The sequence below is a fragment of the Primulina eburnea genome, chromosome 13 (assembly GCF_022965805.1).
Source record: "Primulina eburnea isolate SZY01 chromosome 13, ASM2296580v1, whole genome shotgun sequence".
NCBI classification, from domain to species: Eukaryota; Viridiplantae; Streptophyta; class Magnoliopsida; order Lamiales; family Gesneriaceae; genus Primulina; species Primulina eburnea.
This window is the reverse complement of record NC_133113.1, coordinates 29,487,103-29,499,109: the sequence shown is the minus strand read 5'-3', so window position 1 is coordinate 29,499,109 and position 12,007 is coordinate 29,487,103. Positions and strand designations below refer to the sequence as shown.

Genomic DNA, 12,007 nt, shown 5'->3' with positions numbered 1-12,007 from the left:
TGGGTTTTTACCATATGAAATTTTTTAGTGTTTTTTGTGAAGTGTCCTCGTTCTAATTTATTTATCCGAAAAATTTGCAAAATCGATCCGTTTAATTTTTAATGTTGATTTTAACTCTCTAATTTGTAAAATTAAGTTTCAATGCAATAATTTTACATTTTTGCAATTTTCATAATTTCTCAACGAATGCTAACATAACGATAGACATGGATAATAAATAACTACATCTGCAATACGTTTAAAAAAACTAAAATTTGAAAAATAAAAAAAGTTATTAAACTATAGCTAAATTTAACTAATTAGGGTAGAAAAATCAAAATTATGCTTATTTACAAAACAAATTTTATTATTTGGCATTATTTAATGTAGATAATCCCATATAATGTCATAGAGACTATTCCGAAGGAGTTAAAATTTTCGTTACACTGCTGTTTTTGTGTGTGTGTGTATATATACACACACACAAAAACAGCAGTGTAACGAAAATTTTAACTCCTTATATATATATATATATATATATATATATATATATATATATATAGTCAACTGCTTCTTTTTTTATAATGATTTGACAGTGTTGAACAATAAATTATATTGCAACTGACAAAAAAGAAAATTAGTTTTTTATTTTTCCAAATATTATATCCATTTTAGTCAACTGAAATATAATTTATTTTTTTAAAAAAAGAAGAAGAAGAAAAAATCAATATGACTCAAGATCTAAAACGAATGATATAGCCATATGGTTACGCATTGGTTGATTTCATCTTATCTGTAGAGATACTACTCATATGATAGAATCAAAGGTCTAAATTTAGCCACACATACACAAGGTTCAATAATTTTTTAAAAATTACATATGTGTGTGAATCTTGTCCATTCAAATCATGTGGAGACAAAACCTCTTAGATAGCATCGACTTGACCCTAGGCATTGACCAGTTATGACAAATGGCCCCTCTAATAATATGATATATATTTTATTACGAATCTTTCTAACAAAATTTCGAATTCAGAAAGCAATATTTTAAGGATAAAATTATTACTTTTGACTTTTAATTAATTAAAAGTAATTTTTTTGTATAACAATATCAAATATTTTCATCGGTGAAACGAGTTAATTATGTTCATATATATGATAATAAATAATATTTTTATATAAAAAATATTATTTTTTTATAAATGACTTAAATAAGAGATTTCTCTAACAAAATTATCTCGTGAGATCGTCTCATAATTTTTTTTGTGATTAATTAATTATCATAGGAAGCGTGACTTTGTCTTTCATATGATTATATCAATTTCATATATTATTATAATATATAAAACAATGATATATATATATATATGTGTGTGTGTGTGCGCTTTTGCTTTCCCATCAATCAAATCGTGTATTTAATGCATGAAAGTTGAATTCAACAACTTTCCGGCCCTAAATAATTAGAGACGGAAACCCTGACTACAAGTTGTCGCGCACAATTAAATACCAAATTACAGCGGTTTCCAATCCTATCTTTTGTTTCAATCAATTTACATACTCATATCATTAAAATTTTACCATAAAAAACTGGGTAAAAAAACAATTTTATCATATATGTTAGTGTTAAATTTTAGTTTATATCTATATGTTTGGATTTTAGTATTGTTTTTGCATGAAAGTGCTAAAATGACCAAACTTGCAATAGATAAAAATAACAAAATGGAAAATTTCCCCTAAAAATTTTAGACAAAAACTTGTGTGAGACAGACTCACGAGTCGTATTTTGTGAGACGGATATTTTATTTGGGTCATTCATGAAAAAGTATTATTTTTTATGCTAAAAATATTATTTTTTATTGTGGATATCGGTAGGATTTATTCGTCTCACAAATAAAGATTCGTGAAACCATCTCACAAGATATCTACTCAAGATTTTATGCATTGCTAACATTTATGCAGTTTTATGATTTTCTAAAGAAAATAAGATGAACTATATATAATGTATGATGATTGTCCATGTATCTATACTGGTAATTTGAAGAGGATTGATTTATTTGATCAATAAATAATTTAATTTATATATCAGAAAATAAGAATATTCCCCTTTTTTATTGTAAAGAAAGCTTAAATGTCAGTACATTACGGAGCTTAAGTCAACGATGGCATCCACTGGACCACTACTGCGTTAATTATATTTCTTGTATTTAGAAAAGGACCAACATCTGCTTGATTACCGTTTGTATATTCATGTACAGTTTACACACACACACACACACACATATATATCTGAAGTATATAGTAAATATATATTTGGAAGTATTCAAAGTTGAAAGTTGAAGCCTCCACAAATGAAAGAGATGGCTGCTGTTCTCATCATTGATCATCAGCAGAAATATATTCAATGTATGTTGTTTGTTACCCGCCCGATGACAGACCAGTTACTTGGGTTTATTTCTTTATTTCATACTGCTTTTCTTTGTATCGATTTCTTTTCCGGTGCCACCAAAAATATTGCTCATTCAGCAAACAAACCACCTTCTCGTGTAAGCATTTCGCAAAAATTTTTACTTGATATATTTTCTTTACTGCCCAATTTGTTGATTTGTGGTTATTGTTTGAATTCGTGGGATTCTATTAGATACCTTTGGTTTTCTTTTGAAGGGTTGTTCTGGTTTGACTTTTTCGTAGTGATTTGGAGGTTGACTGCTGCTTCTTTTTGGTTATAGAGTGTGCGTGGGTTTGATTACCTTACTGGGGGTTGTGTTAATTTGTGTGCAAACTTTGATCTTTTATTGATTGCTATTTCAGGTGGGTGATATATGTTGTAGAAAATATTGATAATCTCGGATAAATGGCAATTCTTGGGATGTCCCAGTTAACTTCTGCGAAGATTGGATTGAGTGTAGCTTTGTGTCTGTCTTTGTTTCTTATTGCTCAGAGCCAATTAACGGATCCAAAAGAAGGTAACTTTTCCGTTTGATATAATCCTTCTTGTTATATTCTTGTGATGTATTCTAGTTATACGTCCTGTGGTGGCGACGGAAACCTTCATCCTATTCAATTTATGTAATGGTTTTGCGTGATGTTAACTTTTTGGTTAAAGAGCCGGAGATGCCTGCAATTTTACACGTTTCGAAGTCTGGCTCCGCACTGTAGTAAATGCTTTACGAATGTAGAGAAATTGGTTTGGGGATCGACACTGTGTAATTTATATTGATGGGTGGTAGTTTGATGTAGAACCATTTAAAGTCCAAGTATTAAAGGCATTTGTCAATCTCATTTTTGCTGGTTTTTATTGTCCTGATTGTGATTTCTATGTATAGTATCATTGTCTCTAATTTCGGTACTGAAACTAGGGATGATTCTTACTTTGAGTCAGCAGGCATCAGTGAATGTCGAAACACGAAAGGATTTAATATTTGATGAAATGGTATAATTTCATGTTTCGTGTAGTGAATGCGTTGCGAGCCATCAAGAATAGTTTGATTGATCACGGAAAACTTGACGACTGGAAAAGTGGGGATCCATGTACTTCTAATTGGACTGGGATCACCTGTTATAATACACCACTGGATGATGCTTATCTTCATGTCAAAGAACTGTACGTCCAATAATTTTCCAGACCTTGCATTACAAATTCATGGCATCAAATGTTGCCTTGCAGTTCAAAGAATGCGTTACCTGCTTTTGTTATCCTGAACAGGTTCTTATTAAATTTGAATCTATCAGGAAGTTTAGCACCAGAACTTGGGCTTTTATCTAATTTGACGATACTGTGAGTAAAATATTCTTATCCCATTACATTTTACAGCACATTAGAAATTTGGATCACTAAAGTTGGCATTACCTCATGGTTCGCCAAACTTGTAGGAACTTAATGTTATTTCTATTACAGAGATTTTATGTGGAACAACTTAACTGGATCCATACCAAAGGAGATAGGCAACATATCAACATTACAACTTTTGTAAGTTGTAATTGTTCTTTTTTCAAAGTTTCTTTTTCCCAGATGCTCTTGTTCTTCTTTGTCCATGGTTTGATAGAGGGACATGTAGATGAGTCTGTTTAAGTTTATGATGTGCCGTAAATAAATAGAATGTCAAACTCATATAAAAAAGCACAACAAAATTCAAATAATTAAAGTTGTTCCTTGGTATTTTTAAAACCGTGCTCCTTTATAAGATGTGCGGATCAAAGTTCATGCCTTCACTGGTGTTTCCACATCATTTTTTGCAGGCTTCTGAATGGAAATCAACTTACAGGTTCCTTACCAGAGGAGCTTGGTAACCTTTCAAATTTAGATAGGATACAAATTGACCAAAATCACATATCGGGAGAGATACCACTTTCGTTTGCTAAGTTGAGCAAAGCAAAACACTTGTAAGGATTTGTTTCTTTTTTAACTCTAATAGATGCATCATCGTGAAAGTTTGTTTATCTTCTCAGACTATTAAACCTTTTCGAGCAATTGAAAGTGATAGGTGTTTTGGCTATGTTTTTACTTCATGTAATTCTTACTCTGCATTCTGAGCAGCCATATGAATAATAATTCTCTCAGCGGACAAATTCCCCCAGATTTGTATCGACTTCCGATTCTTGTTCACTTGTGAGTGGAAGATCTGTTTATTAGATCAATTTTGTGGCATTTTGAAGATCATTTACACATGTGCATGAATTTTTCTACAGGTTGCTCGATAATAACAACTTATCAGGATATCTTCCTCCGCAATTGTCTGAAACACCAAGTCTGAAAATATTGTATGCATCTTTTCCTCGTGAAATGTTAATCCTCATGCAAAATTGCAACAAATTTTTTGATCCAGCTGTCACTTGTCATTATGTCTAGAACTGTGTGGCTTTACTAGAATAACTTGGGGATGCCTTTTAACTATGCCTCACCGATTTTCAAATCAAGGCGAATAACTTAATGTAATCGTTCCATTAACATAATGGCCTCATCCAGATATTTTAACAGGAATGCAAGTGAAATCATTTTTACATTCAGACAAGTTTGAAAGAACTGGTACTGATTCTTTCCGCAAAACTTTTCTTTGCTATATAAAGTACAGTCTTGTTCTATGTTGTTTCTCTACGCCACACAGCAAATGATGCGCACACATTATCGCATGTGTGAAACTGATGATGCACGGTGTATATTGTTTATATTATCAGTAATAAACCTGTATGGTTATCAACTATTGTTTGTTTCCTAATTGAGTATCGTTGAAGGACATAGAGAATGCCTTCCTCAACTCCCTTTTGTTTTTAATTCCTTCGCATTTTAATATTTCAGTGGTTAAAGAAAAGAAGTTGACTCTATTTCTGAATCTTTATTTTATGAAAAAAAAATTAGAGTATATGCACTGAGGTGCATCATTTTCTATTTCTATGTTTACTTCCGTCCACCTTATTTTTTCTTTCTTTTGTTTTTCAGTCAGCTCGATAATAATAATTTTGAAGGAAGTACAATACCTGCTACATACGGCAACATGTCTAGTCTATTGAAGTTGTAAGTGAATGATTATATTATTAAACTTTTCCTGTGCTACACAGATTTTTATCGCAGTTGTGCATGGTACATGATCTTCCCATTAAGTGTACATTTTTCTGTAATTCTAAAAATGAAGCATCTCAATTCAACTTCTCCAGCAGAGTCCAATATCCACAATTTCCAATATGCAGACTTGGTCGGTGCTTAAAATTTAATTGCTTTGTCTTCCTTTTCAAAAGATTTGATGTTTCTGACGAGGATCGGTGTATTGAGAACTAGTGCAAGGTAAAGTTGATAAAATTTGGTTTTGTTGGATATATCAGGAGTCTAAGGAACTGCAGTTTGAAAGGACCTATTCCTGATTGGAGCAATATGCCTAAGATTGCTTACATGTAAGTAGATACTCATTAGACTTGATTCCTACTCTGGACTTGGCTACTTTTATCTCGTGGTTTTGACATGTTATTGAGTTTTGGAGTCCTGTTGCAAGTGGCTCTCATATTGCTACAGGTAGGATTCTGCAGAAGGTGCTAGTGTGGTTTTTAAATATCCATTTGTTGGCTAATCCGCAAATATATGAATGATTCACCTGTAAGAAAAAATCGACTCGTTTAAGTATCATAAATAATTTTGTCCTAAGCCTATTTAAACATCGATACCCTGTGTGGCTTATGGAGTTGAGAGCGAGCATGGAACAGTGCCTAGAATTATGGCTGGAAAATTAAATGAATATTCATCTCTTTCTCTAATTGGGCGGGGTGCTGAATTGCAGAGATTTGAGCTGGAACCAGCTTAATGGTTCCATACCACCAGGTGCTATATCTGAAAATATCACAACCATGTAAGCGTCGTTCACATTTTTTGTTTTTTAATAACACACAAGTACCTTTGCTGTTGGACCTTTTTTTCTACTCTGCAGTGATCTCTCAAACAATAAGCTGAATGGAACCATTCCTGACAGCTTTTCAAGGCTGCCTCTTCTACAGAAATTGTGAGGCTTCATCGACTTTCCATCAATTTCATGTTCTTTACTTGATGGAGTTTATTCTCTTGTTTTCTAGTCTAGTTATTTTTAAAGTCCCCTATGTATCTTAGAGTTATCATTCATGTTTTACATCCTAAAATAATTTGACTTTTTGGCTGCAGGTCACTTGCAAATAATTCCCTGAGTGGTTCTGTACCATCAACCATCTGGCAAAATCGAATTTTAAACGAGACTGAGAGGCTTCTTCTGTAAGGCCTCTCCTTTATATGATGATCTCTCTATTATCATTAGACTGAATGGTATTCTTAATTTTAGTATATTAATGTGTACTTGCTGGCATTGCAGGGATTTTACGTCCAACAAGTTTTCAAATATTTCGGGCACTCTTTTCGTCCCTCAAAATGTTTCCATTGGGTTTGTCGTTTGTATAGCTTTCAAATGTTGCATTATTTACCTTCTTAACTAATGTTTTTATTGAATAAATACAAGTTTAGAACTATTAAGGTACCTTTTCCATTTATACTGCATTACTATTCAGGCTTCAAGGAAATCCTGCATGCTCAAATAGCAACCTGATTCAATTTTGTGGTGGTCGTGAAGTAGATTTCAGCAATACCTCAGGCTTTGTAAATGTCAAAAGTTGTGATCCTCTAACATGCCCACCTCCATATGATTATGCCCCCGTATCTCCTAGTGGACGTTGCTTTTGTGCTGCTCCACTTTATGTTGGATATCGCTTGAAGAGTCCTGGGTTCTCAGATTTTCTTCCATATGCCAAAGCATTTGAGGTCTACCTAAGTTCCGGGCTTAGGTTGGATCTGGATCAGCTTGATGTTGATTCCGTTGCATGGCAAAAGGGTCCTCGTCTCAAAATGTCCCTAAAGATTTTTCCGTCATATATCAACAATAGTGTTAGGTTATTTAACTGGACCGAAATTCTACGTATTCGTGGATTGTTTAGTGGATGGAGGATTCCTGATAGTGAAGTGTTTGGTCCTTTTGAGCTTCTCAATTTCACTCTTTCTGAACTTTATGCAAATGGTACGTCTGTTTTTCCAGCTAGGATATGTTTATAGACATTTGAATTATACAAAGGCATAAAGTCAAACAAATTGGCCTCTAGTTTGAGATATGGTTTGATTGTCTCTGAAGCACTACAACATTGTTTTTATGAAGTTAATAAAGCAGTCATAATTTTAATATAATTAAGAACAGTCATCTTCGCTTTCGTAATTTTTGAGAGTGGCTTCTTATTCCTTTTTTGGTTTTCTTTCTCAGAGATGCCCCGATCATCATCTGGTGTTAGCCATGGTGCATTAGTAGGCATTATATTAGGGACAATAGCTGGAACAGTTACTCTAACAGCACTTGTGGCACTCCTTCTCGTAAAGCTGTACTTAAGGAGAAATCACATATCTTCAAAGAGACGCTTACGTGAGTGTTCCCTCTTTTCTACCTTTTTGGCTGTGATAACGGGTGCAGTAGTACCCTCTGTTGAAGTCCAGTAGAGAAGTTCTTGTGCTTGATTAATTGCTAATATTATTTGACAACTTCAATCAGACTAATCAATCATTGCAAACATTTCAGTATCTAGGATCTACAAAAAAATTGATGGCGTGAAAGATTTCACTTATGCGGAAATGGCACTGGCAACAAATAATTTTAATAGCTCGAGCCAGGTCGGAGAGGGAGGTTATGGAAAAGTTTATAGAGGTGTTCTTGCTGATAAAACAGTTGTGGCAATAAAGCGTGCCCAGCAGGGATCGCTACAGGGTGAAAAGGAGTTTCTGACGGAAATAGACCTGTTGTCCAGGTTGCATCATAGGAACCTGGTATCATTGGTTGGATATTGCGATGAAGAAGGTGAACAGGTACCAACTTCACGTTTTCGTACATACCAAACCCAGCTAATGGGTGAAAGTCCAGTGCCTGTTCGAATGTCCTATGAAAATTTGGATTTTTTATGGCAAAATATAATTTAAATGGGGAAGGCTTCTCCAGCCATAAGTTGATTTCTTAAGGTTCAATTTGCCAATTAGCTGGCATATCATTTTAAACTTAGAATCCGAACATGTAAACAGCAGGATTTGAGATCTTTATTTATGTTCCCCGAGCTTTGTGATTCTCCTAGTTCTTTTGATTGATATAACAAGCTGCTAAATCTTTCTATATGAGTGGAATTCTCATATTTGTGGTGCATTTCATGGTGCAGATGCTGGTTTATGAGTTCATGATTAATGGCACCTTGAGGGACCACCTATCTGGTAATTTATGAAAGTAGAGTTATTGCTACTTTTGTGTTGGTCAGCAATAATCTATGGTTCATTTTGCAAAAACGTTATATGGTGCCTTGATATGACAGGTAAGTTTAAAGTGCCTCTGAATTTTGCTACGAGAGTAAGAATCGCGTTAGCTTCGGCCAGAGGCATCCTTTACCTTCATGCAGAAGCCAACCCTCCGATATTTCATCGGGATATCAAGTCGAGCAACATATTATTAGACTCTAAGTTAATTGCCAAGGTTGCTGATTTTGGATTATCGCGGCTAGCTCCAGTACCAGAGCTTGAAGGAGCCGTGCCTGCTCATGTATCTACAGTAGTCAAAGGGACTCCTGTAAGAACAATTAAAAGAGCTAGCGAGAATATATAAACACACGCTCTCACACACATGTATATGTATTATTCGATCATGTTCCTCATATATGTTTCGTCGTGGCCTGATTACTGCAGGGATACCTTGATCCAGAATATTTTCTTACTCAAAAATTGACTGACAAAAGCGATGTTTATAGCCTCGGGGTTGTCTTTTTTGAGCTCTTAACTGGGATGCATCCAATATTTCATGGCAAAAACATCGTCAGGGAGGTAAGATACCATTTCGCAGAGTACAGTTCAAGGCATGTAATGAAGAGCATCATTTATGTTGCTTAAGTGTTCTCCAGCATAATTGCGACTGCGACATCTCACTGATTTGCTATTCATCCACTATTTTCTTACACAAGTGGTTGCCTGAACCTCCTTCTCTTACAAAACTAACAAACAATGGATTGTTTGTCTCACTTTCATGATGAATTTTTCCGCCTTTGTGAAATTATAATTTTCAGCCATGATAGAACTTAAGTTATCTTCAACACAGCATCGTTTCCACTTTTCAAAATTTTCAACAGCCAAAATTATGTACAACAAGAATCCCAATTGTATGCACACACGCTAAGCGTATGCTCGTCTGCATCAGGTCAATGTTGCATATAGTTCAGGCATCATATTCTCTGTCATTGATGAACACATGGGATCTTATCCTTCTGAGTGCGTGGAGAAGTTCTTAAATCTGGCCCTGAATTGTTGCCGAGATGACCCTGATGACCGGCCCTCAATGGCAAAAGTGGTCAGAGAACTTGAGAACATATGGTATATGATACCCGAATCTGACCCCAAGATAACAGAATCTTTAGTCTCTGATCCCGGAAAGTTTGTGACTCCGCCATCTTCGGCTTCTTCCTCAAGAGTTCCTTACTTTTCACAAGATATCTCAGGTAACGAGCTTGTCAGTGGCGTCTTTCCCACCGTTGTACCGAGGTAACGACTATGTTTCCATGCCTTCTCCAAGGATGGATTTTTACAGAGTAACGTACACAGTCCGATCATATAGCTTCATGTAGATCAATACCATCAAAAAATTGGTGTTGCATTTGTACATAATCGATCTGTAGCTTAGCTGTTTTAGATTGTTCTGAAGCTAGGAGATGATATTGATTTATGTACTCAGTTTTGTGTTTCTCAAGCATTTTACACGGTCATCATGTTCGAACTCGGAATAAGTTGAATTCAGAAATGCGATTTCATTCTCCAATATCTACAGTTTTATGTGCTGCATTTCAATAACAAATGTCAAAATTTCTAAACTTAACAAATTTAAATTTTGTTTCATAATAATTTTAATTCAAATAAATGATTTTATCATTCAGTTGCAAATGGCAGGTTACAGGTATCTAATCATAATAAAAAGTACTACTCGATAACAAATAGTGATATAATTAATAATATATGTTGGAGTGTTAGGGTTTAGTTTATTAAATTTATTTTAGTTTTTTCGGTTTTAAAAATATGTGATCTTTCCTTCTATTCATGTTACGATCGAAATAGAGTTTAGAAGAGGTGAATAAAATTTATTTAATTATCTGAACTTTGAGTCATTATTAATAGTTTTGAGGCTATTAAGAAATATTCTCGAACTGATAGTTTTGTTGGACCACTGAAAAGTGAATAATTGCAGAAACGGACTATCTTAACTAGTGGTAGAATTATATAATACAATTGATAGTTAACAAGTAACGACTTGAAAATAATATGCAAAAATATAAGGAGTACAATAAATGAGACATATATTTTTATGGATATTTGAAGATAACATTCCTAGGTCATCATTTCTTCTATTTAGGAAAAATTCCACTAAAAGACTTTGATTTTACAACATCATGTAACAATTTAATTCAGCTAGGACTCATTACTATGTAAGCTGAAACAATTAGATATCACTTTACAAGATATGGATCTTTACGAACCCTCGGTTCGTCAGAAAACAATACAAATAACCCAACGTTCAGCTTGACGACTTAAGTTGATAATGTAGCACATAGTGATCCTTGGAGATCTGATATATTCTGATAAACGTTTGCTAAGTGAGCATCTTAAAATTGAAAGTCTGAGCGTCCTCAGATTTATTGGAAATATTTCATGCTTTTAGAAAATAATCAAACAATTCAAATGGTTTCAATCTATCTTCTTCTCTTTGAAATCTGCACACACACACACACACACACACACACACACACACACACACACGCACACACACACACACACATATATATATATATATATATATATATATATAGTTGAAAAGCTCCAACGGTCATGCCTTTTCACAATCACTGGTACTGTTACATGATAAAACGAACACGTCGCTTAAAGTCGTCGCACATATCATTAAATATTCATTTAATATTTCTCGTGTTTTTGCGACTGCAGGCTCCTTACTATTCAAAAAGCTGACAGACCATGGACAAAATAAGAAGCACTATGTAATAATTCAAAATATGAAAATTTTGATGTCTTGACTTGCATTATTTTTTTTGAAATACTCAAGCCTGACCGGTTGCAATACGATTAGAGTTTCAATAGTCTGAACACGTGTACTACAAAAATAACTTTGATCCGGTCAGTTTGACGAATGATATCTTGCAGATAGATTTCAAATAATATGCGGCTTGACTTTCTTTGTGAAAACGGCTTGAACTTCTGATATTTTGACTGAATAATGTGAAATGATCTAGCGGTCTGAAAATTTGAAATACAATTAAAGAGTGAATCTGAAATATTTCGATATTTTTTGTCAACAATGAAAACTCAAAGTAAAAAATATTATATCAATTCGGTTCGATTTTCTATCAAAACGGTTCGATTATTTTGGTTTATTCGATTCGATTTTAATCATTATTTAAATTAGCAATTAAATATATTTTAAAATATAATATATTTTATTTTTGTTAATTTTTC

The 12,007-nt window shown here is 33.8% G+C and overlaps 1 protein-coding gene across 3 annotated transcripts; it reads left to right on the top strand.

Moving 5' to 3' along the window:
- Positions 1 to 2,241: 2,241 nt before the first annotated feature.
- Positions 2,242 to 10,299, top strand: LOC140808952 (probable LRR receptor-like serine/threonine-protein kinase At1g06840). 3 transcript variants are annotated; one of them, XM_073166346.1, is made up of 21 exons: positions 2,242 to 2,382; positions 2,788 to 2,942; positions 3,433 to 3,580; positions 3,683 to 3,754; positions 3,875 to 3,946; positions 4,216 to 4,359; positions 4,514 to 4,585; positions 4,666 to 4,737; positions 5,414 to 5,488; positions 5,794 to 5,862; positions 6,243 to 6,311; positions 6,390 to 6,461; positions 6,617 to 6,703; positions 6,801 to 6,869; positions 6,994 to 7,496; positions 7,734 to 7,889; positions 8,043 to 8,326; positions 8,668 to 8,719; positions 8,818 to 9,068; positions 9,185 to 9,319; positions 9,690 to 10,299. In XM_073166346.1, the coding sequence occupies exons 2-21, from the start codon at positions 2,831 to 2,833 to the stop codon at positions 10,032 to 10,034; spliced, it is 2,859 nt and encodes a 952-aa protein (XP_073022447.1). In that variant the 5' UTR covers positions 2,242 to 2,382; positions 2,788 to 2,830; the 3' UTR covers positions 10,035 to 10,299. The 3 variants fall into 3 exon arrangements, with proteins under 3 accessions (XP_073022447.1, XP_073022446.1, XP_073022448.1); XM_073166345.1 differs by having other exon boundaries at positions 2,294 to 2,522; XM_073166347.1 differs by lacking the exons at positions 2,242 to 2,382; positions 2,788 to 2,942 and having other exon boundaries at positions 3,709 to 3,754.
- The last annotated feature ends 1,708 nt before the right edge of the window (positions 10,300 to 12,007 follow it).

Coding starts and splice junctions, on each gene's coding strand:
- LOC140808952 (XM_073166346.1), top strand. CDS start 2,831: ATGGCAATTCTTGGGATGTCCCAGTTAACTTCTGCGAAGATTGGATTG. Junction 3,581..3,682: donor TATCTTCATGTCAAAGAACT/GTACGTCCAATA, acceptor TATCCTGAACAG/GTTCTTATTAAATTTGAATC. Junction 6,462..6,616: donor CTGCCTCTTCTACAGAAATT/GTGAGGCTTCAT, acceptor TTTTGGCTGCAG/GTCACTTGCAAATAATTCCC.